The 20563-nt window shown below is 52.4% G+C and overlaps 1 protein-coding gene and 1 long non-coding RNA gene across 2 annotated transcripts in view; one reads left to right on the top strand and one right to left on the bottom strand.

Annotated features, from left to right (window-relative positions):
• PI4KA (phosphatidylinositol 4-kinase alpha) overlaps positions 1–16479 on the top strand; it is a 151077-nt gene extending 134598 nt beyond the window's left edge. Inside the window, exons 43-55 of the mRNA XM_010330469.3 lie at positions 3578–3698; positions 6172–6301; positions 8013–8083; positions 9740–9812; positions 9910–9980; positions 11577–11686; positions 12151–12255; positions 12339–12464; positions 12850–12970; positions 13453–13612; positions 14273–14362; positions 14899–14982; positions 16065–16479. Coding sequence (XP_010328771.2) covers positions 3578–3698; positions 6172–6301; positions 8013–8083; positions 9740–9812; positions 9910–9980; positions 11577–11686; positions 12151–12255; positions 12339–12464; positions 12850–12970; positions 13453–13612; positions 14273–14362; positions 14899–14982; positions 16065–16116 — 1314 coding nt within the window. The 3' untranslated portion in view covers positions 16117–16479. The remainder of the gene's footprint in view (positions 1–3577; positions 3699–6171; positions 6302–8012; positions 8084–9739; positions 9813–9909; positions 9981–11576; positions 11687–12150; positions 12256–12338; positions 12465–12849; positions 12971–13452; positions 13613–14272; positions 14363–14898; positions 14983–16064) is intronic.
• Positions 10274–19062, bottom strand: LOC141582626 (uncharacterized). The gene is made up of 2 exons (XR_012515511.1): positions 18311–19062; positions 10274–11004 (listed from the first exon to the last, which is right to left on the bottom strand). It is a non-coding gene; the product is annotated as an uncharacterized LOC141582626 (long non-coding RNA).
• Between the last annotated feature and the right edge of the window lie 1501 nt (positions 19063–20563).

Consider the following 20563-nt stretch of genomic DNA (forward strand, 5'->3'; position numbering starts at 1 on the left):
GCCTCAGCCTCCCGAGTAGCTGGGATTACAGGCACACGCCACCATGCCCAGCTAATTTTTTGTATTTTTAGTAGAGACGGGGTTTCACCATGTTGACCAGGCTGGTCTCGATCTCTTGACCTCGTGATCCACCCGCCTCGGCCTCCCAAAGTGCTGGGATTACAGGCTTGAGCCACCGCGCCCGGCCCTATTTTATTATTATTTTTTAGACAGAGTCTTTCTCTGTTGCCCAGGTTAGAGTGCAGTGGCACAATCTTGGCTCACTGCAGCCTCCACCTCCTAGGTTCAAGCGATTCTCCTGCCTCAGCCTCCCGAGTAGCTGGGATTACAGGTGCGCACCACCACAGCCAGCTAATTTTGTATTTTTAGTAGAGATAGGGTTTCACCATGTTTACCAGGCCAGTCTCGAACTCCTGACCTAAGGTGATCCACCCACCTCATGCCTCCCAAAGTTCTGGGATTACAGGCGTGAGCCACTGTGTCTGGCCTCTTTTTTGTATTTAATAGAGATGGGGTTTCAACATGTTGGTCAGGCTAGTCTGGAACTCCTGACCTCAGGTGATCCACCTGCCTCGGCCTCCCAAAGCTCCAGGATTACAGGTGTGTACCACCGTGCCCAGCCTGAAATTTTTTTTTTTTTTTTTTTTTTTTTTTGAGACGGAGTTTTCGCTCTTGTTACCCAGGCTGGAGTGCAATGGCGCGATCTCGGCTCACCGCAACCTCCGCCTCCTGGGTTCAGGCAATTCTCCTGCCTCAGCCTCCTGAGTAGCTGGGATTACAGGCATGCACCACCATGCCCAGCTAATTTTTTGTATTTTTAGTAGAGACAGGGTTTCAACATGTTGACCGGGATGGTCTCGATCTCTCGACCTCGTGATCCACCCGCCTCGGCCTCCCAAAGTGCTGGGATTACAGGCTTGAGCCACCGTGCCCGGCCTGAAATTTTTTTTTTTTTTTTAAGTTTAAAAAAATTCATATCACTTGTGGCAGTACAATTGTATGTACATATTTGTTTACACTTTTGTGAAAAAAGGAACAGTAGACTAAAAGCTAATAAAAATGGCCAAAGAGGGAAAGATTAGGATGGAAATGACAGATATGTACCATATTGAATAATTTTGACTTTGGAACTCTGTCAGTGTTTACGTAATTATAAAGCAGATTTATATTTAAAAACACTATACATTGAACATTCATAGTTTATCTTTAGATGTATTTGCTGGGTTAGAATTGGGAAACCCAAAGCAAGGACTTCTGCCTGTGTGGTAAGAACACCCCCCACTCGCCCAGGTCAAAAATGTCCATCCGGGCCGGGCGCGGTGGCTCAAGCCTGTAATCCCAGCACTTTGGGAGGCCGAGGCGGGTGGATCACGAGGTCGAGAGATCGAGACCATCCTGGTCAACATAGTGAAACCCCGTCTCTACTAAAAATACAAAAAACTAGCTGGGCGTGGTGGCGCGTGCCTGTAATCCCAGCTACTTAGGAGGCTGAGGCAGGAGAATTGCCTGAGCCCAGGAGGCGGAGGTTGCAGTGAGCCCCGAGATCGCGCCATTGCACTCCAGCCTGGGTAACAAGAGCGAAACTCTGTCTCAAAAAAAAAAAAAAAAGTCCATCCAAGGGACACTTCACCAGATCGGTGGCCACAGACTGCAGGAGCCTGCCCAGAAAGGTCAGGTCACCTTTTTAAACCTAGGGCATGGAATTAAAACTGGAGTTTCAAATCTTACGGCTCTAGGAACAAAACAAAACAAAATTTTTTTTAATTAAAAAGAAAAACTGGTGGCCGGGCGCGGTGGCTCAAGCCTGTAATCCCAGCACTTTGGGAGGCCGAGGCGGGTGGATCACGAGGTCGAGAGATCGAGACCATCCTGGTCCACATGGTGAAACCCCGTCTCTACTAAAAATACAAAAAAATTAGCTGGGCATGGTGGCACATGCCTGTAATCCCAGCTACTCAGGAGGCTGAGGCAGGAGAATTGCTTGAACCCAGGAGGCGGAGGTTGCGGTGAACCGAGATCGCGCCATTGCACTCCAGCCTGGGTAACAAGAGCGAAACTCCGTCTCAAAAAAAAAAAAAAAAGAAAAGAAAAACTGGAGTTACTAATATGAGTGGCAGAAAATAACCAAGAAGGAAGAGGAGGAGAGGTCCTTAGGATGGTGACCATAGATGTGTATATTAGTCCGTTTCCACACTGCTATAAAGAACTTCCTGGCTGGGCTCAGTGGCTCACACCTGTAATCCCTTCACTTTGGGAAGCTGAAGCAGGTGGATCACCTGAGGTCAGAAGTTCAAGACCAGGCCAGCCAACATGGCGAAACCCCATCTCTAATAAAAATACAAAAACTAGGCCGGGCGTGGTGGCTCAAGCCTGTAATCCCAGCACTTTGGGAGGCCGAGGCGGGTGGATCACAAGATTGAGACCATCCTGGTCAACATGGTGAAACCCCGTCTCTACTAAAAATACAAAAAATTAGCTGGGCATGATGGCGCGTGCCTGTAATCCCAGCTACTCAGGAGGCTGAGGCAGGAGAATTGCCTGAACCCAGGAGGCAGAGGTTGCAGTGAGCCGAGATCGCGCCATTGCACTCCAGCCTGGGTAACAAGAGTGAAACTCCGCCTCAAAAAAAAAAAAAAAAAAAAAATAGCTGGGCATGACAGCTTGTACCTGTAGCTACTTGGGAGGCTGAGGCAAGAGAATCACTTGAACCCAGGAGGTGGAGGTTGCAGTGAGGCGAGATTACGCTACTGCACTCCAGGCTGGGCGACAAAGTGAGACTCTCTCAAAAAAAAAAAAAAGAAAACTTCCTGAGACTGGGCAATTTATAAAGAAAGGAGGCTTAATTGACTCACAGTTCCACATGGCTGGGGAGGCCTTAGGAAACCTGTAATCATGGTGGAAGGGGAAGCAGGCCTGTCTTACCTGGCACAAGCGAATGAGAGCAAGTGTGTGTGTAGGAAGAACCGTCAAGCATTCATAAAATCATCAGATCTGAGAACTCACTCACTCACTGTCATGAGAACAACATGGGGGAACCACCCCCATAATCCAGTCACCACCCACCAGGTCTCTTCCTCAAAGCCTGAGGATTACAATTCAAGATGAGATTTGGGTGGGGACACAAAGCCTAATCATATCAATGTGTCAGCTTGTGAGGGAGGTATCTCTTCATGTTTCTGGAACCTGTCTGTCACTTTGGAACATTAAACAGCCAGCTCACAAATGAGTTTTTAGTATCCAGCCTGCTTTTTCTCGTGGTTGACAATCCCAGAAATTGGTTTGAGAGTTGTGCTTCCTAAACCCATGGGAAGAAACAGAGGAGACAAAGGCTGACTGAAGCCTGTTTTGTACCCCTGCCCCCGACCCCGCCAGCTCCCAGCCACCAGCCAGCTGGAACTTGGCCTGGCCACTGGCTGGACTCACCACCAATCCTGGAGCGCTTGTCCACACTGCTAGAACCACTGGGCCTCACTCTTGCCTGTCCTGCCCAATGCTGCAAGTCAGCAGCTGCTGACAAGGCCCTCCTGGTGGACAGGGCTCTCCAAGCCTGGCTGATGGGGACCTTGCTTTCTTGCAGATGGGCTATGTGCGGGAGTATATTCTATGGGCAGCGTCTAAATCCCAGCTTCTGGCGCACCAGTTCATCTGGAACATGAAGACTAACATCTATCTAGACGAAGAGGGCCACCAGAAAGACCGTGAGTATTTTGTCCTCCCACAGGCCTCATTCCCCATCTTCAGTGCACTGCCCTAGTGCCTTCTGCCTCCCCCAGGGCCCTCCCCTACCTGCATTGCCCCAGCTCACTGACCCCTCCACTCCCACCCTTTGCCGGGGCACTTCTCACCCTTCAGCATGCAAGGGAGCGGGACCCCTCCTTCATGAGGCCTTTGCTAACCTGCTGTTCGGCACCACCCTGCACTCCCAAGTGCATGTGAGACCCTTCTGCTCCAGTGGCTACTTCTCCATGTCTCCATGCTTAACACAACTGTGACTCTTTGTGAGGAATGGGCCACCAGCCCAGGGCAGTGGTTACCAAATAGCACACCCTGGGGACCCCTGCACTGTCAGAGATGGATTATTGAGGTCCTCACGGAGTGCTGGCTCATGAGAGCCTTAGCTATCAGTGTTAACAAGGATTAGAAAATAAGACTGAGAATTTCAAAAAAATGTTAAATAACATCTTTTTTGGAAAATAACTTTCCCCAGAAAACTCAGAACTGAGCCAGAATAGTGCCATTGCTTTGTAGAAGATTCTCATTCTACATGTAGCTGGATTCTCATTCTCATTCTGCTTCTGCAGTTGATCTGGGTGACAAAGCAGCCTAAGGTGATCCACCCGCCTCGGCTTCCCATAGTGCTGGGATTACAGGTGTGCACCAGCGTGCCCAGCCTGGAATTTTTTTTTAAGTGTTTTTCTAACATTGTTTTAGTTGAAGTGAATGTGGGAAACACGGCCTCACAAAGACATGTAGTTGAAAAAGGAGGTTGTATGTTAGTAGTCTTTCAGGTCATTATGGATATCCTTTATGATACTGCACCACACTTGACAAGTGGTAGTTTTTCTTTTCTTTTTTTAGAGACAGAGTCTGTCTCTCTCTTCCAGGATGGAGTGCAGTGGCACAATCACGGTCTCAATGACCCAGGCCTGAGCAATCCTCCTGCCTCCTCCTCTCAAGTAGCTGAGACGATAGGTCCACACCACTGTAACTGGCTAATTTTTAATTTTTTATAGTTCAGCCTGGCTTCTTAAAGGTTCATTGCAGCCAGGCATGGTGGCTCACGCCTGTAATCCCAGCACTTTGGGAGGCCAAGGCAAGAGGATGGCCAAAAAAAGATGAATGCAGTGTTGCATCCGAAAGTGTACTTCTCAGCCTGGAGCCACGAAAGCTTTTATACATCAACCAGTGGGCATTTATAAAATAAAGACCAATGAGTTATGCGCATCTTTGAAATGTTGATGCATTTCTTTATACTGTGTGGAAAAATCATATTTGTTCACATGCTGATGGTATTATCGGAAAGGCTTTTTAATGGAAGCTGTTGAGCTCACAGCAGCAGATCCAAGTTTTCCCAAAAAAATGTTTTAGTTGTTCCTTTAAGTGGCAGACAGATTCATTTTTTGTTCATTTTCAGGAAAACATTTGTCACATGCCTACTGTATTTTGTCTGTCAGTCATTTTTTCAAGTAAAAACAAAGGTTCGTGAAAAAGATTAGTCCATGCTCCAGAATCAGACAAGCTCGAGGTGCTTCTCAGGACAGCACCTGCCTCAGCTGCAGCAAGAGTGCTTCATGCACATCCCACTTCATCACAAAGGATACTTTAAAAGCTGGGTGTGGTGATGTCCACCTGTAGTCCCGCCTCCTAGCTGTAGTCCCAGCAACTCAGATGGCTGAGATGGGAGGATCTCTTGAGCCCAGGAATTCAAATTAAGCCTGGGATTTGAATAGTGAGAGGCCTTATTTAATAGAGCCCCACCCACTTCATGCCTCTATTTTTTTTTTTTTTTTTTTTTTTTTTTTTTTTGAGACAGAGTTTCGCTCTTGTTACCCAGGCTGGAGTGCAATGGCGCGATCTCGGCTCACCGCAACCTCCGCCTCCTGGGTTCAGGCAATTCTCCTGCCTCAGCCTCCTGAGTAGCTGGGATTACAGGCACGCGCCACCATGCCCAGCTAATGTTTTGTATTTTTAGTAGAGAAGGGGTTTCACCATGTTGACCGGGATGGTCTCGATCTCTTGACGTCGTGATCCACCCGCCTCGGCCTCCCAAAGTGCTGGGATTACAGGCTTGAGCCTCTGCGCCCAGCCCATGCCTCTATTTTTTTAAAAATGTATTCAGAGTAGAGTTTAATAAAAATTAATTTTCATTGCTTCACCTGTAACATTTTTAAGTGACACCGTATTGTTTCTTACTGCATGTGTAGCAGTGAGGATTCCACGCATACTTGTGCACTCGGCCCGCCTTGAGCTCTGCTCAGGTGCCAGCAGCTTTTCCCACCAGCTTCGGCTGTGTCAACACAGCAGAAGGGGCATATGGCAGGTGTTGTGGTCTCAGCGAGCCTGCAGAGCACATTCCCGGCACCGCCAGTCTAGAGGCTGGGAAGCGGCCGCAGGCGTTCCCGCGGGGCCTCTGCCACAGCCACAGAGACAGCCTTTTTGTTTCCTTGGCAGCTGACATCGGCGACCTCCTGGAGCAGTTAGTAGAGGAGATCACAGGCTCCTTGTCAGGCCCAGCAAAGGATTTTTACCAGCGGGAGTTTGATTTCTTTAACAAGATCACCAACGTTTCAGCTATCATCAAGTAAGTGCAGTGCTTCAGAAACCACCTTTTGGGATATCTCGTTGCAGTCCCTGCAGCTTAACAGAATTGCCTGGGAAGCTTTAAAAATGCCCATGCCTGGCTGTGTGCGGTGGCTCACGTCTGTAATCTCAGCACTTTGTGAGGCCAAGGTGGGCAGATCACGAGGTCAGGAGTTCAAGACCAGCCTGGCCAACATGGTGAAATTCCATCTCTACTAAAAATACAAAAATTAGCTGGGCATGGTGGCGCTCACCTGTAGTCCCAGCTACTCAGGAGGCTGAGGCAGGAGCATCACTTGAACCCAGGAGGTAGAGGTTGTGGTGAGCCGAGATCACACCGCTGCACTCCAGACTGGGCAACAGAGCAAGACTCCATCTCAAAAAAAAAGAAAAAAGAAAAGAAAATACCCGTGCCTGCTCCCAACCAGATGAATGAGTCTCTAGCAGTGGGGCCACTGCTGGTCCGATGGACAGCCAGGGTAGGGATGGAAGCACTGCTTGGGGATAGTCAAGGCTCTTGAAGGTATGGCAGAATGCATGGCCACGCCAGTTTCAGGAAACACGGCTTTAGTTTCATTCCTAAGGTTTATGGAATTTAGCACATGGCTCCATGATTTGAGGCCACCCTCCCTTCTCCATAGTCTGAAGGATCGATCCTCATTGTGTCAGGAAAACCAGACTGCCTTTGCAGCTCTTGTCATCATTTTCCTGGACCTTCCATTCATATGGACCTGACACCATCCTTGGATGTTGATGGCTTTGCACATCCATAAGGGATGAAACCCTGGAGTCACCAGTGCTGGGCGCGCTGGTCAGGCTGTCCTCAGCTGTGGGCTGTCTACAGTGCTTATGCTGCTTTGGCCTTGGTCACCTTGAGGCCCTTTTCTTGGCTGGGTGCTAAGAATAACAGTGCTAGCAGCTTCTAGCCCACAAGATGAAGGATGGTGGTGGTTCACGCCTATAATTCCATCCCTTTGGGAGGCCAAGGCAGGCAAATCACCTGAGGTCAGGAGTTCAAGACCAGCCTGGCCAACATGGAGAAACCCCGTCTCTACTAAAAAATAAAAAATTAGCCAGGCATGGCGACACATGCCTGTAATCCCAGCTACTCAGGAGGCTGAGGCAGGAGAATTGCTTGAACCCAGGAGGCAGAGGTTGCGCTGAGCTGAGATCGCGCCATTGCACTCCAGCCTGGGCAACAAGAGCGAAACTCCGTCTCAAAAAAAAAGATGGAGTTTCCTGGGTGTCAGTAGGTGGCAGGCAGATACTCCCCACTTCGTCCGCACTGTGCCCGTCCTCGCCCTAAGGCAGGAAATCTTGTTTGTTTGTTTGTTTGTTTGTTTGTTTCTTTTTTTTTTTTTTTTTTTTTTTTTTTTTTTTTTTTTTTTACTTTTTTTTCTAAGGCAGGAAATCTAAGGGGCAGGCCCAGCAAGTAAATAACAGCAATTGTGGGAGCCAGAGCTCCACCCATTTGTGCCTCTGACACCCACATACACCTCCACACAGCAGGGGCAGAGCCCCTCAGGGGATGTTGGGGATTCTCCCATGAGGAATGCAGAGCAGGGCAAGAATCACTGCCAGTGGTGCGTGGCTGCTCTAGGAGCAGCTAGAGCTGGGAGGAGAGGGCAATCCAGGCAGGTGGGACCCTGGGCTGTCCCCCAGCAGCCAGTTCCTGCAGGAGACAAAGTAAGCATTTCTTTCCTGTTTCTCAGGCCCTACCCTAAAGGCGATGAGAGAAAGAAGGCTTGTCTGTCAGCCCTGTCTGAAGTGAAGGTGCAGCCGGGTAAGCAGATGGCCTCTGGAGGCTCAGACCAGCCCCTTCCTGCTGGCGGGCAGCTGGGTGTGGAGGCTGCTGCCCTTTCCAGGCACTCCGGGATGTAGACCTAGCAGCTTGGCTAGCCCCATACCTGCTTGGGACCACAGGTGCCTGGCGCCCCAGGACCCCAGCCCCTCCGTAGGGTCTGCCCTCAGTGAGAGGGAGCTACTTCTCAGTGGGTGCCCTTCGTCTTCCTTGCTATCTGCTGTTTTTCTGGAGGCTAAGATACTGACCTCGGTAGCTATTACTCTAGAAGAGGGTTCCTGGGCTCCAGCATTACAGAAGCAGCTCACATAGACAAGGGGATGGCAGGCCCAGTGTGGGACAGCCTAGGTGTGCTGGGACCCATCAGCCCCCCCACCTCCCATGGGAAGCTGCTCCTAGGCGCCTGTGGCCGTGGCCACATGGGAATTCAAGCCCAGTGTGGTTAAGCTTTTCAAGAGAAGATGGAAATCCGGACTTCACCAGGCAGCCCTCTGTCCATTTCTAACGATTGGCAGAAACTTGTCTTCCAAACCCTGGCATCCTGTGCAGATGTTCACAGCAGCTGGTCTCAGCTGTGGAATGCCCTGCAGGGCTCCGGTTTAACCATTTCTTCTCAGCACATTGTGTTGAGCTCACACAACAGCTCAGCTTCTCAGAGAGGGCAGGACATGAGTGTGGGGACTCTGTCCCCACATCAGGAAGGCTCCAACTGCTGAGGAAGGGCAGAAAGAGCTGAAAGCATGGTACTGAAAGGAGGATGCACACAAGTCCCCACCTCCGGCTCCAGACTGTGTTGGCTGAGTCTTGCCTCAGAAATCGGGGAGGCCAGCAGGCCTCTAGCAGAAGAGTACAAAGGGGCCTGAGTGTGAGCCACAGCCTGGAGCAGGTAGAAGGGTGGGTGAGGAAGAGGAGGAGATGGCATGCCCCACTCTCACTGCACCCACAGCAAGGCCAAGCTTGGCTCCCCTCAAAGCCCACCTCTCAGGCTCAAGGAGCACATGTCCCCCTTGGGGACTAGCAGTTCCTTGGCCAGAAACAGGCTTTCCCTTGTCCTATTTCACATGTTTACTGAGCACTCACTGAGAAAAGGGAGCCTGGGCAGGGGACAGTGGCTCACACTTATAATCCCAGCACTTTGGGAGGCAGGGCAGGTGGGTCACTTGAACCCAGGAGGTGGAGGTTGCAGTGAGCCAAGATCACACCACTGCACTCCAGCCTGGGTGACAGAGCAAGACTCCATCCCCCACAAAAAAAGAAAGGGGACTCCAAGAATGGAGGACTGTTCAGAGGGCTGCTTGGGCAGGTGGAGGCAGGCAGGCCTCGCATACACCCTCAGGAGCAGTAGGGCTGCATCCGTGAGGGTAGGGCTCAGTGCTCCTCCGGGAAGAGCGTTTCCCAGAAGGTGCAGGCTCATTTGGTTTATGGCTGGAAGAGTCAAAAGAGTCAGGGAGGACGGATCCTTAAGCAGCCGCAGAATAATAAGTTAGTGGTGCCGTGGACAAGGACCAGAAGCCCCTCCACAGGGGTGGGGCATGCCTACAGGGTGGACTTGGCACGTAATATCCATGTTGGAAACTGATACTGGCCTCACCTGTGGTCAGATGTGCACTCCCTGTGACTGCCTCTGTCCCCGCACAGGCTGCTACCTGCCCAGCAACCCTGAGGCCATCGTGCTGGACATCGACTACAAGTCTGGGACCCCGATGCAGAGGTGGGCACCTCGCCCTGCCCATCCCCCACTTCCATAGCACCCTTGTGTGGAGTTTTTCTCAGCTGCATCATGGGTGCCACATTCTTTTTGTTTTCAGTGCTGCAAAAGCCCCATATCTGGCTAAGTTCAAGGTGAAGCGATGTGGAGTTAGCGAACTTGAAAAAGAAGGTCAGTAAAGAGCCTTGGTTTGGTTTGGGAGCTCAGTGCTTTTCCTTGCTAATGCCAGTTTTCTTTTGGCGTGTGTTTAATTTAGAACCAGCTCTCCTTAAAAAATGATGTCTGTCCATCGTCTGCCCTCGCTCAGAGTGCAGTGACAGATGTGCCACCCCAGAGGTCAGTCTGTCGCAAGTCAGCTGGAATACTCTATAGAGTCCAGCCCTACAGGGTTCTGTGAGCTGCTCCCGGCTGGTGCGTGCGGAGACAAGAAATTGTAGAAATAAAAGACACAAGACACAGAGATAGAGAAAAGAGAGTTTGGGCCCAGGGGTCCACTGCTACCCAAATCTCGGAGACCAGCAGTGGCCCCGAATGCCAGGATGCTCTCACTTTTATTGAGTTACCTTATCACAAGAGCTTGGAGAAGCGCAGTTTTTTCCAAACTTCCCCAGGAAGGCGATGGCCATTTTGGACATCTCCTTCCCTAGCTGGCTAAACAGCGGGCGCTTTCACAGCACGGGCACTGCCGCACAGCCGAGGCACCCTCCAGCAGCCCTTATGCGGGTGTGACAGAGGGCTTAGAGCATCTTGCCCTAGTGTCATTCATTTCACAATGTGACCCCAGGTTCACACTTCCGACCTGATAGGCATTAGTAAAGGAATTAAGATCACCTATGAATAACTAATAACTACTACAGTTATATTTCTAGTTACTTTCTTCATTATTTATATAGAAATAGGCTGAGGCCTTTTGCTCCTGCCTCAGTGCTTATGGGATCTCCCCACTACAGTACTCCAGGAGGCTCCTTCCTGAGCTGAGGGGCCTGGGGCCATTGTGGGGTGTTAGTTTCCTGGGGCTGCTGTACAGACGATCTCAGTTCTGGAGGCTGCAGTCTGCTGTGCCCCCTCTGAAGGCTCTGGGCAGGTCCTTCCGCACCTCTTCAGCTTCTGATGGTTTTGCCAGCAGTCCTGGGTGCACCTTGGCATACAGATGCACCACTCCCATCTCCACCTCCATCTTCACATGGTGATCTCCCTTGAAGGACACCAGTCATTGGATTAGGGCCCGTCCTAACACACTGTGACCTTGTCATAACGGATTACATCTGTGAGACCCTATTTCCAAATAACGACACATTCTAGGGTTTTGGGTGAACATGAATTTTAAGGAGACACTCTTCAAGTACAGTGTGGCCAGCTGTGGAGAGGGGGATGCCACCCCTTGCAGGGACCTACCTTCCATGGCTGTGTCTGCACACTGGCCCCGAACCGTCCCAGGACCCCATTGTACAGACACATTCCTCCTGCCCCCCCAGCTCAGCCCCACGATGACCCAGGCACACCTGGGTCCTCACTGCAGATGAAATGGGGCTCTGTTTTTAGTTCATTTAAGCTGAAATGTTCTGACCTCAACCCTGGATTCCACCTGCTGTTCCAGGGCTTTCCTTGGGCCCTACTGGGCCCATTCTTGGCCTCCTTGGGGCTTTGAAGAAGTGATCCCCAAGATTGCTGGGGTACCTTTCAGACATGTAAAAAGATTCACCCCGGCCCCCTCAGAGGGCTTCTCACTGCCCACAGGCTAATAGCAGCCCCTCTCCCCGAGGACAGGTCTGCGGTGCCGCTCAGACTCCGAGGATGAGTGCGGCGCGCAGGAGGCCGACGGCCAGAAGATCTCCTGGCAGGCAGCCATCTTCAAAGTGGGGGATGACTGCCGACAGGTAGTGGGGTCAGGCCTGGGGCAGGCTTCGGGGCTGGGCTTCCTGCTTCCCAAGGCTCCAGGCCCGCCAGAGTCCAATCTCATATGTAGAAATGTGAATTTTTGCCTTCTCTTACATGGTTCACATGCCATGGGGTAAATAGGGCTTCTGCAAAACCCAGAGGCCTCTCCTTCCAGCCCTTCTCCCACCTGTTCCTCCAGTGCCCACCTGAGGGAACTGCCCAGGGGTTGGGTGCCCTGTCTCGCACACCCCACCAGACAGCTCAGCCCAGGGCCTGGTGGTGCCAGCAGCCTGAGTCTAGCCCCTGGTGGGCAGGAAGCAAGGCCTTCCAGACTCTTGCTCGGCTGTGGCCTCCCTGCCTCACTCCATGTCTGGGTGCTTGGCTTCTGCCCTGGATGAGCCAGAAGAACTACTGGGGTACAAGGCAGCCAGCTGACCACATCTTGCACCTCCCGGCTTCCCAGGACATGCTGGCCCTGCAGATCATCGACCTCTTCAAGAACATCTTCCAGCTGGTCGGCCTGGACCTCTTTGTTTTTCCCTACCGCGTGGTGGCCACTGCCCCTGGGGTAAGTTTCTTGGGTGGAGCCCAGTAAGGGCACCCCTAGACATTTGCACCTGGCGGGCCTCAGGACTGGCCTTTCCTCCCTAGTGCGGGGTGATCGAGTGCATCCCTGACTGCACCTCCCGGGACCAGCTGGGCCGCCAGACAGACTTTGGCATGTACGACTACTTCACACGCCAGTACGGGGACGAGTCCACCCTGGCCTTCCAGCAGGTAGCCAGGGCGGCCGCAGCCGAGGGATCATGTGCATGCCACCCCACCCCCACCACCTGCACCCTGCTCTCCTGAATTGTCCTTCATTAGGGATTAAAACCAGGGCACCTGTAAGCCACTTTGGAAGTCAAAAGAATGTAGAGCTAGACTCCCCAGGAGAAAGCTAAGTTCTGGGTATGGGAGGAAGCACCTGCACCCCCACATCCACAGACAGCCCCTGTCACTCCTGCTGCCAAAGACTGGCTTGCTGATTCAGGCTCTGCCTCCACAGTGGGGGCACAAAGCCAGGGAGAGTGCCCAGAGGCCCGGGGATCCTGGGTGTGGGACCAGGGAGCGTGCCCACAGGCCCCAGGGCCTTTGTGAGCCCAGGGCACTCTCTACACAGGCCCGCTACAACTTCATTCGAAGCATGGCCGCCTACAGCCTCCTGCTGTTCCTGCTGCAGATCAAGGACAGACACAACGGCAACATCATGCTGGACAAGAAGGGCCATATCATCCACATCGGTCAGCCAGCCATAGCGCCACCCTCCTTTCCCCTCACCCCTGGCACCCAGGGGAGGATGGGGATCCCCACCCCACAGAGGGAAACAGGCATGCCCAGGACCACCCTACCAGGAGTGTCAGAGTCCAGCTCCGAGGTCCGAGCTGTCGCCCACCAAGCTGTTCTGCTGTAGAAGGTGCCTGGCCCCAGCTCCAAGGAGCTGGGACGAGAGCAGCCAGAGTTCTGAGTCTGAAGCTAGAGCCAGGTGGAGTGGGGCTCATCCAGGCTTGGTGCCCCAGCCTGGCTCCTGACTTCACTTCCCCTCTCTTCCTCTGCCTCCTGCTCCACCACCCATCCCATCACTGTCCCCAGGAAAACACAACCTGCCTGTTGTGGGAGGGGGGATGTTGCTGTCACAGAGTTCTTTTCCACTCCTGAGAACAGCACTTGTCCCTGCCCGCCCTGGCTCCTGGCCAGTCACAGGCAGCTCTCTGGGGTTTTGCAGACTTTGGCTTCATGTTTGAAAGCTCGCCGGGCGGCAATCTTGGCTGGGAACCTGACATCAAGCTGACGGACGAGATGGTGATGATCATGGGGGGCAAGATGGAGGCCACACCCTTTAAGTGGTTCATGGAGATGTGTGTCCGCGGCTACCTGGCTGTGCGGTGAGCCTGGGTGAGGGCCAGGGTTGGGGAGGAGGGAGTATTGGGAGTGTTCTGAGGCCCCCTTTAGGATGAGGCTCCAGAGAGTGAGGGAGCTGCTAGCGACCGGCTGCTGACCTAGGCCTGCCCTTCAGTCACCTCTGTCTGCCCACCTGTGCCAGTAAATTCTTGCTCTGGGCATCCAATTCTTGCCACCTTCTCCAGGATCCTGCCCATACCTTCAGCCATGGGCTCCCTCTTTCTGGGCCTCTCATCCACCCTGTCACCAAAGCCTGAGTACCTGCCACCCTGCAGGCTGCATGCCAGAGATGGGCTTTGTCCTAGTTTCATCTACAGGTTACTTGGCCAAGGCCACAATCCAACCGGAGTTCACCCCACTGCCCTGCAGGGAAAGGCAGGTCAGGGAGTCTGCATCCCATCATGGCCAGCAGCCTTATGTGGGGGCCCAGGGCCGGGCACTCAGCCTGTCCAGAGTGTACGTGGGCAGCCCCTGCCTGGACCGCACAGGTTACAGAGGGCAGCAGATGGAAAGCTACCTGGGGAGGATGTGGAAGGTGTGGCAGGGGAGGGGCTGGCAGGAGCCCAAACCTGAGGCTGTTGGCATCAGTCATGCCCTCTGCCTAGGCTGGCCTCAGTCCACCACCCCCTCCTCTCTCCCCCCAGGCCCTACATGGACGCGGTAGTCTCCCTGGTCACTCTCATGCTGGATACGGGCCTGCCCTGTTTTCGCGGCCAGACAATCAAGCTCTTGAAGTAGGTTCTTTGGTGGACACGCAGGCCATCTGGGGGACAGTTGTCCATTAGCTGAGGCTCCATCCAAGATAGGAACCTTTTGTGTAATTGTCACTGGTTGTCATCTCCTTGGAACCTCAGAGCAGACAGGGCACCTGGGTGAGGCTCTGTCCCTGGACCACACCTGTGAGGGGCCCCCGCTTGTGCTGGCCACACCAAGAACCCACCCAGAGGCCTCTATTATGTCAACGATGCTACACCCACCCACCCTTGGCCCTAAGGTCCAGGGCTGCAGTAGCTTAGCTCCCCAATGCTTAGTCCCCTAATGCCATGGGGCCACTCAGGTGTTGCTGGGAAGGGGACAGAGCCCTCAGTAGGCCAGGCATGGCCTTCACAGCACCCGTCCTCTAACATGTGGACTCCAGGGGTACATTTCCAGGGCATGGCTCTCAGCTGAAGTCCGTCCCCAGGGAAGACCTTCCTCCCACTGCGCCAGGGAGGAAGCACTGCCTGGCCTGGCCTGGCCTGCGGCAATGCTGACGCAGCTTCCCCCCCAGGCACAGGTTTAGCCCCAACATGACCGAGCGTGAGGCTGCAAATTTCATCATGAAGGTCATCCAGAGCTGCTTCCTCAGCAACAGGCAAGTCCCGCACCCTCCTGCCTTCACCCCCACAGCGGCCACTGTGCACCTGCAGGGCCTGGCCTACACCAGGCGATGATGATGCTGCCATCCCCAAGCTGCCCCTCTTGGGGAGACTCAAGCCTTGACAGGAGTTCTTGAGGAGCAGTGCGGTGCTGGTTTAGGGGCCGTGGTGTGCCGAGGGGAACACTTGACAGAGGCCAGAGGTTGAGCCCAGCTGGGCAGGTCTTGTGAGGCCGAGGGAGCAGTGGGGGCACAGGGCCAGAGGGAACAGAAATAAGTTTGGTATCAGGCCTCCCTCCTCCTAGGAGGGCTCAGAAGCCAGACCCCACTCCCGTGTGCCTGCCTCAGGCTGCTGGTCACCAGTGTGGCGGGAGGGGATGGGTGCAGGGGCCCTGGGGAGAGCTGGCTCAGGGTCCAAAGGCAGAGCGCTGAGCTGACAGGCTCCATGATGTGGGAGTCGGAGGTGGCTTTAAGGGGTCCGGCCTGAACACAGGGAGGATGGTGATCCGAGCAGGTGGGCATGGGGAAACAGCCATCCCCGAAGGGGGCACCTACAGACGTGGGGCTGGTGAGGCCACAAGGGGCATGTGGGGCCCCCAGAGTGTGGCCATCTGTGTGGGAAACTGCTGGAAGAGCCTGAAAGGAAGCTGAGACCGCCCCCAGGTGCGTGTGGGTCCAGTGCCCTAACAAGGGCAGTGTGGAGGCTGGGCACAAAAGGAGTTCTTGCTAAGAGGAAGCAGAGAAACCAGACAGCCAGGACCTCCAGAGGGGCCAGGGCAGGGCAAGAAGGGGCTCTCCAGGGATGCGAGGAGAGCACACAGACACAGCATTTGGCCAGGACAAGCCAAGGGGCCCAAGGGCATGTCGTGGCTCCACAGATGGAAGTGGTTTGGCTGAGGACCATGAGGTGGCCTCGGAGGTCTCTGGGTTGGAGCAGATGTGGTCACTGGGTGGGGGAAGGCTTCAGGTGCTGGGCGGCCGTAGGAGGGGCTGATTGGGCAGGGAGTGCTCCCTGTTGGGGGGGGATCCCAGACCTCACCGGCTCCTCACATCTCCCTTACTGTCCCTTGGCCTTTCAGGAGCCGGACCTATGACATGATCCAGTACTATCAAAACGACATCCCCTACTGAGGAGGGGACCTCCTAGGCCCTCTGCCCTGTGTACCCTTGAAGCTGTCCCACAATCATGGAGCCCCTGACCTCCCCACCCTGCTGCCACATGCAGTGGAGGAGAGACCTGCAGCCCGAAGAGCCTGGCGGCGCCTCCTAGAGCAGCACGTGGGTGGCGCAGCCTTGGTAACCCAGTGGACTGCAGCGACAATCAATCATTGGATGGTGCTGTTTATGCACAGGTGTGAGTCCTCTGTTTGCACTGGACATATTCCCTGCCTGTCTTATTTCATAGGTACATGAAGTATTTTCTTGTGTATAAAAAAAAGATAGAAGATTTAACCAACGTCAACAAAATAAAAACCCAAAAGTGTCATGTTGGAATTTGCGAGGTTTCATGTCAAATCTTAAGTGCACCTTCAGCCAATGGGCAGTTCCTGGATTTGCCCCTAGAAAAGGAAGCCCAATGTTGCCTGCACTCGCAGGCTGGGGCTTAACAGGCATGAAATTCCCACCATCTCCTCACCACAGCACAGGTACACAAAAACACATTTTCCCGACTGCTCTCAGCCTGCTGCAAAGCTGTCTCCCTCAGGGCTGCTGTGGGGCCGTCCGGATCTCCGCAGCATCCTCCCACTGCCCTAGTCTTTCCCTCTTCCTTATTTTGCACAATCTGTGTGACTAGACCCAGCTAGTGTTTCCTCCCACTCACCTAGGCCCTGCATCTGAAGCAGATAGATCTGAAACAAATGAGAAACTCCAAAAGATTGCCTACACAGCAGGTAAGAAGAGAAAATCAGTAACCAGGAAGAACAGTGAAATGACCGAAAATGGAGCGGGAAGGAAAGGAAAGCCATGCGGAGTGGCTCGTAATCCCTGCATTTCGGCAAAGCAGGAGGATTGCTTGAGTCCAGGAGTTCAAGGCCAGCCTAAGCAGCAATGACAAGACCCTGTCTCTACAAAAAATGTTAAAATTAGCCACGTGAGCCGGGCGCGGTGGCTCAAGCCTGTAATCCCAGCACTTTGGGAGGCCGAGGCGGGTGGATCACGAGGTCGGGAGATCAAGACCATCCTGGTCAACATGGTAAAACCCCATCTCTACTAAAAATACAAAAAATTAGCTGGGCATGGTGGCGCGTGCCTGTAATCCCAGCTACTCAGGAGGCTGAGGCAGGAGAATCACCTGAACCCAGGAGGCGGAGGTTGTGGTGAGCCGAGGTCGCGCCATTGCACTCCAGCCTGGGTAACAAGAGTGAAACTCCGTCTCAAAAAAAAAAAAAAAAAAATTAGCCACGTGGTAGTGTATGCCTCTAGTCCCAGCTACTCAGGAGGATAAGATGGGAGGACCACTTGAGCCCAAGAACAAGGCTGCAATGAGCTGTGATTGTACCACTGTACTGAACCTGGGCAACAGGCTCAAATTTTTTTTTTTTTTTTTTTTTTTTTTTTGAGACGGAGTTTCGCTCTTGTTACCCAGGCTGGAGTGCAATGGCGCGATCTCAGCTCACCGCAACCTCCGCCTCCTGGGTTCAGGCGATTCTCCTGCCTCAGCCTCCTGAGTAGCTGGGATTACAGGCACGCGCCACCATGCCCAGCTAATTTTTTGTATTTTTAGTAGAGACGGGGTTTCACCATGTTGACCAGGATGGTCTCCATCTCTCGACCTCGTGATCCACCCGCCTCGGCCTCCCAAAGTGCTGGGATTACAGGCTTGAGCCACTGCGCCCGGCCCCAGGCTCAAATTTTTTTAAAAAGTTGAACGAGAAGCTTCAAAAGCTTCAATTAGCTTTTTTCTTTTCTTTTAAGATGGCTTCTCTCTGTTGCCCAGGCTGGAGTGCAGTGGTGCGATCTTGGCTCACCAACCTGTCTCCTGAGTTGAAGCGATTCTCCTGCCTTAGCCTTCCAAGGAGCTGGGATTACAGTCACATGCCACCACACCCAACTAATTTTTGTACTTTTGGTAGACCAGAGGTTTCTCCATGTTCGTGAGGCTGGTCTCAAGCTTCAGGAGGCTGAGGCAGGAGAATCACTTGATCCACCCACTTTGCCTTGACCTCCCGAAGTGCCAGTATTACAGGCATGAGCCACGGCACCCAGCCCCAATCAACTTCTAACGGGATTTCCAGAGTTGCAAAACACAAATATTTAGCTTTAGGAAGCACACCTGAGTACTGAGCAGTACAAATAAAAATATAGGCTGGGCACAGTGGCTCACCTGTATAATCCCAGCACTTTGGGAAGCTGAAGCAGGTGGATTGCTTAAGTCCAGCAGTTTGAGACCAGCCTGAGCAACATGGTGAGAACCCATCTCTACAAAAAAATTAAAAAGTTACAAGTCTGTAATCCCAGCTACTTGGGAAGCTGAGGTGGGAGGATCTCTTGAGCCAGGGAGGTGGAGGATGCAGTGAGCCCAAGATTATGCCATTGCACTCCAGCCTCGGTGGCAGAATGAGGCTGTCAATAAAAAATATGAGTCAATATATAAGTTAAAACAAGTTTTAGGCCAGGCGCCGTGGCTCACGCCTGTAATCCAAGCACTTTGGAGGCCAAGGGGGGCAGATCACCTGAGGTCAGCAGTTCAAGACCAGCCTGACCGACATGGTGAAACCTCGTCTATATTTTTTAAAAAAGAGTTTTGAGCAGCAGGGAGGAAGGAAGGAAAAAAAACTTTTTTTTTCTTTTTTTTTTTTTTTTTTGAGACGGAGTTTTCGCTCTTGTTACCCAGGCTGGAGTGCAATGGCGCGATCTCGGCTCACCGCAACCTCCGCCTCCTGGGTTCAGGCAATTCTCCTGCCTCAGCCTCCTGAGTAGCTGGGATTACAGGGATGTGCCACCATGCCCAGCTAATTTTTTTTTTTGTATTTTTAGTAGAGACGGGGTTTCACCATGTTGACCGGGATGGTCTCGATCTCTTGACCTCGTGATCCACCCACCTCGGCCTCCCAAAGTGCTGGGATTACAGGCTTGAGCCACCGCGCCCGGCCATATGTATAATTGCCTGAACCCAGGAGGCGGAGGTTGCGGTGAGCCGAGATCGCGCCATTGCACTCCAGCCTGGGTAACAAGAGCAAAACTCCGTCTCAAAAAAAAAAAAAAAAAAATACTAATCCAAAAGAAGGCAGAAGAGAAACATAATAGACTCACCACCTCAATTTAGAAGTCAGGGATTGTAAACATCAGTTGAAGAAGTGAGACCCAATTATGTGCCGATTATAACCAAAGCACTTTACAAATGAAGACATAGACCTAGGATAAAAATAAACAGATGGAAAAAGACGCTTCCATAATCATCATGTGTATGGGTATTTATGAAGGAGCATTTCACAATAAGCAGTTGACTGTCATCAGCAAGAAAGTAAACACAGGAGACCTGAACAAGCCTGTTACCCACCTGCACCTGCTGGGTATTTATAAAACGCTGTCAACAGCAGCAATACACTTTCTTCTCAATGTTCATTACAAGCTCTGTGCTGGGCCACAAAAAAGTGTCTATCTCAGTAATTGAGACAGAATTAAAATCATGCAGAGGGTGTTCTCTGGCCACAGTGGAAATTATAAATAACAGTAAGATACCTGAAAAAATGTCAAAAACAGTGGAACTAAAATATTAGACAAAAATAGCACATGTGGACCAGGTGTGGTGGCTCAGCTGTAATCCCAGCACTTTGGGAGGCCAAAGCAGGAGGAGGATCACTTGAGTCTAAGAGTTTCACACCGGGCTTGGCAATATAGTGAGATCCCATCTCTTATTTAAAAAAAAAAAAAAAAAAAAGGCCAGGCACCATGACTCACACCTGTAATCCTAGCACTTTGGGAAGCTGAGGCTGGTGGATCACCTGAGGCCAGGAGCTTGAGACCAGCCTGACCAACATGGAGAAACTCTGTCTCTATTAAAAATACAAAATTAGCCAGGTGTGGTGGTGCAGGCCTATAATCCCAGCTACTCAGGAGGCTGAGGCAGGAGGATAACTTGAATCCAGGAGGTGGAGGTGGTGGTGAGCTGAGATCACATCATTGCACTCTGGCCTGGACAACAAGAGTGAAACTTCATAAAAAAAAAAAAAACCCACAAGGCTGGGCATGGCTGCTCACCTCTGTAATCCCAGCACTTTGGGATGCCGAGGCAGGCGGATCACTTGAGGTCAGGAGTTTGAGACCAGCCTGGCCAACGTGGTGAAACCCCATCTCTACCAAAAATATAAAAAATGAGCCAAGTGTGATGGCGAGTGGCTGTAATCCCAGCTATTCAGGAGGCTGAAGCAGGAGAATCGCTTGAACCTAGGAAGCAGAGGTTGCAGTGAGCCAAGATCGTGCCATTGCATTCCAGCCTGGACAACAGAGCTAGACTCCATCTCAAAAAAAAGAAAAAAGCACAGGTGATCAGAGGGAAAGACCAGCATTAAAATGCTTTAAGGTAGCCGGGCGCGGTGGCTCAAGCCTGTAATCCCAGCACTTTGGGAGGCTGAGG

The sequence above is a fragment of the Saimiri boliviensis genome, chromosome 21 (assembly GCF_048565385.1).
Source record: "Saimiri boliviensis isolate mSaiBol1 chromosome 21, mSaiBol1.pri, whole genome shotgun sequence".
Classification (NCBI taxonomy): domain Eukaryota; kingdom Metazoa; phylum Chordata; class Mammalia; order Primates; family Cebidae; genus Saimiri; species Saimiri boliviensis.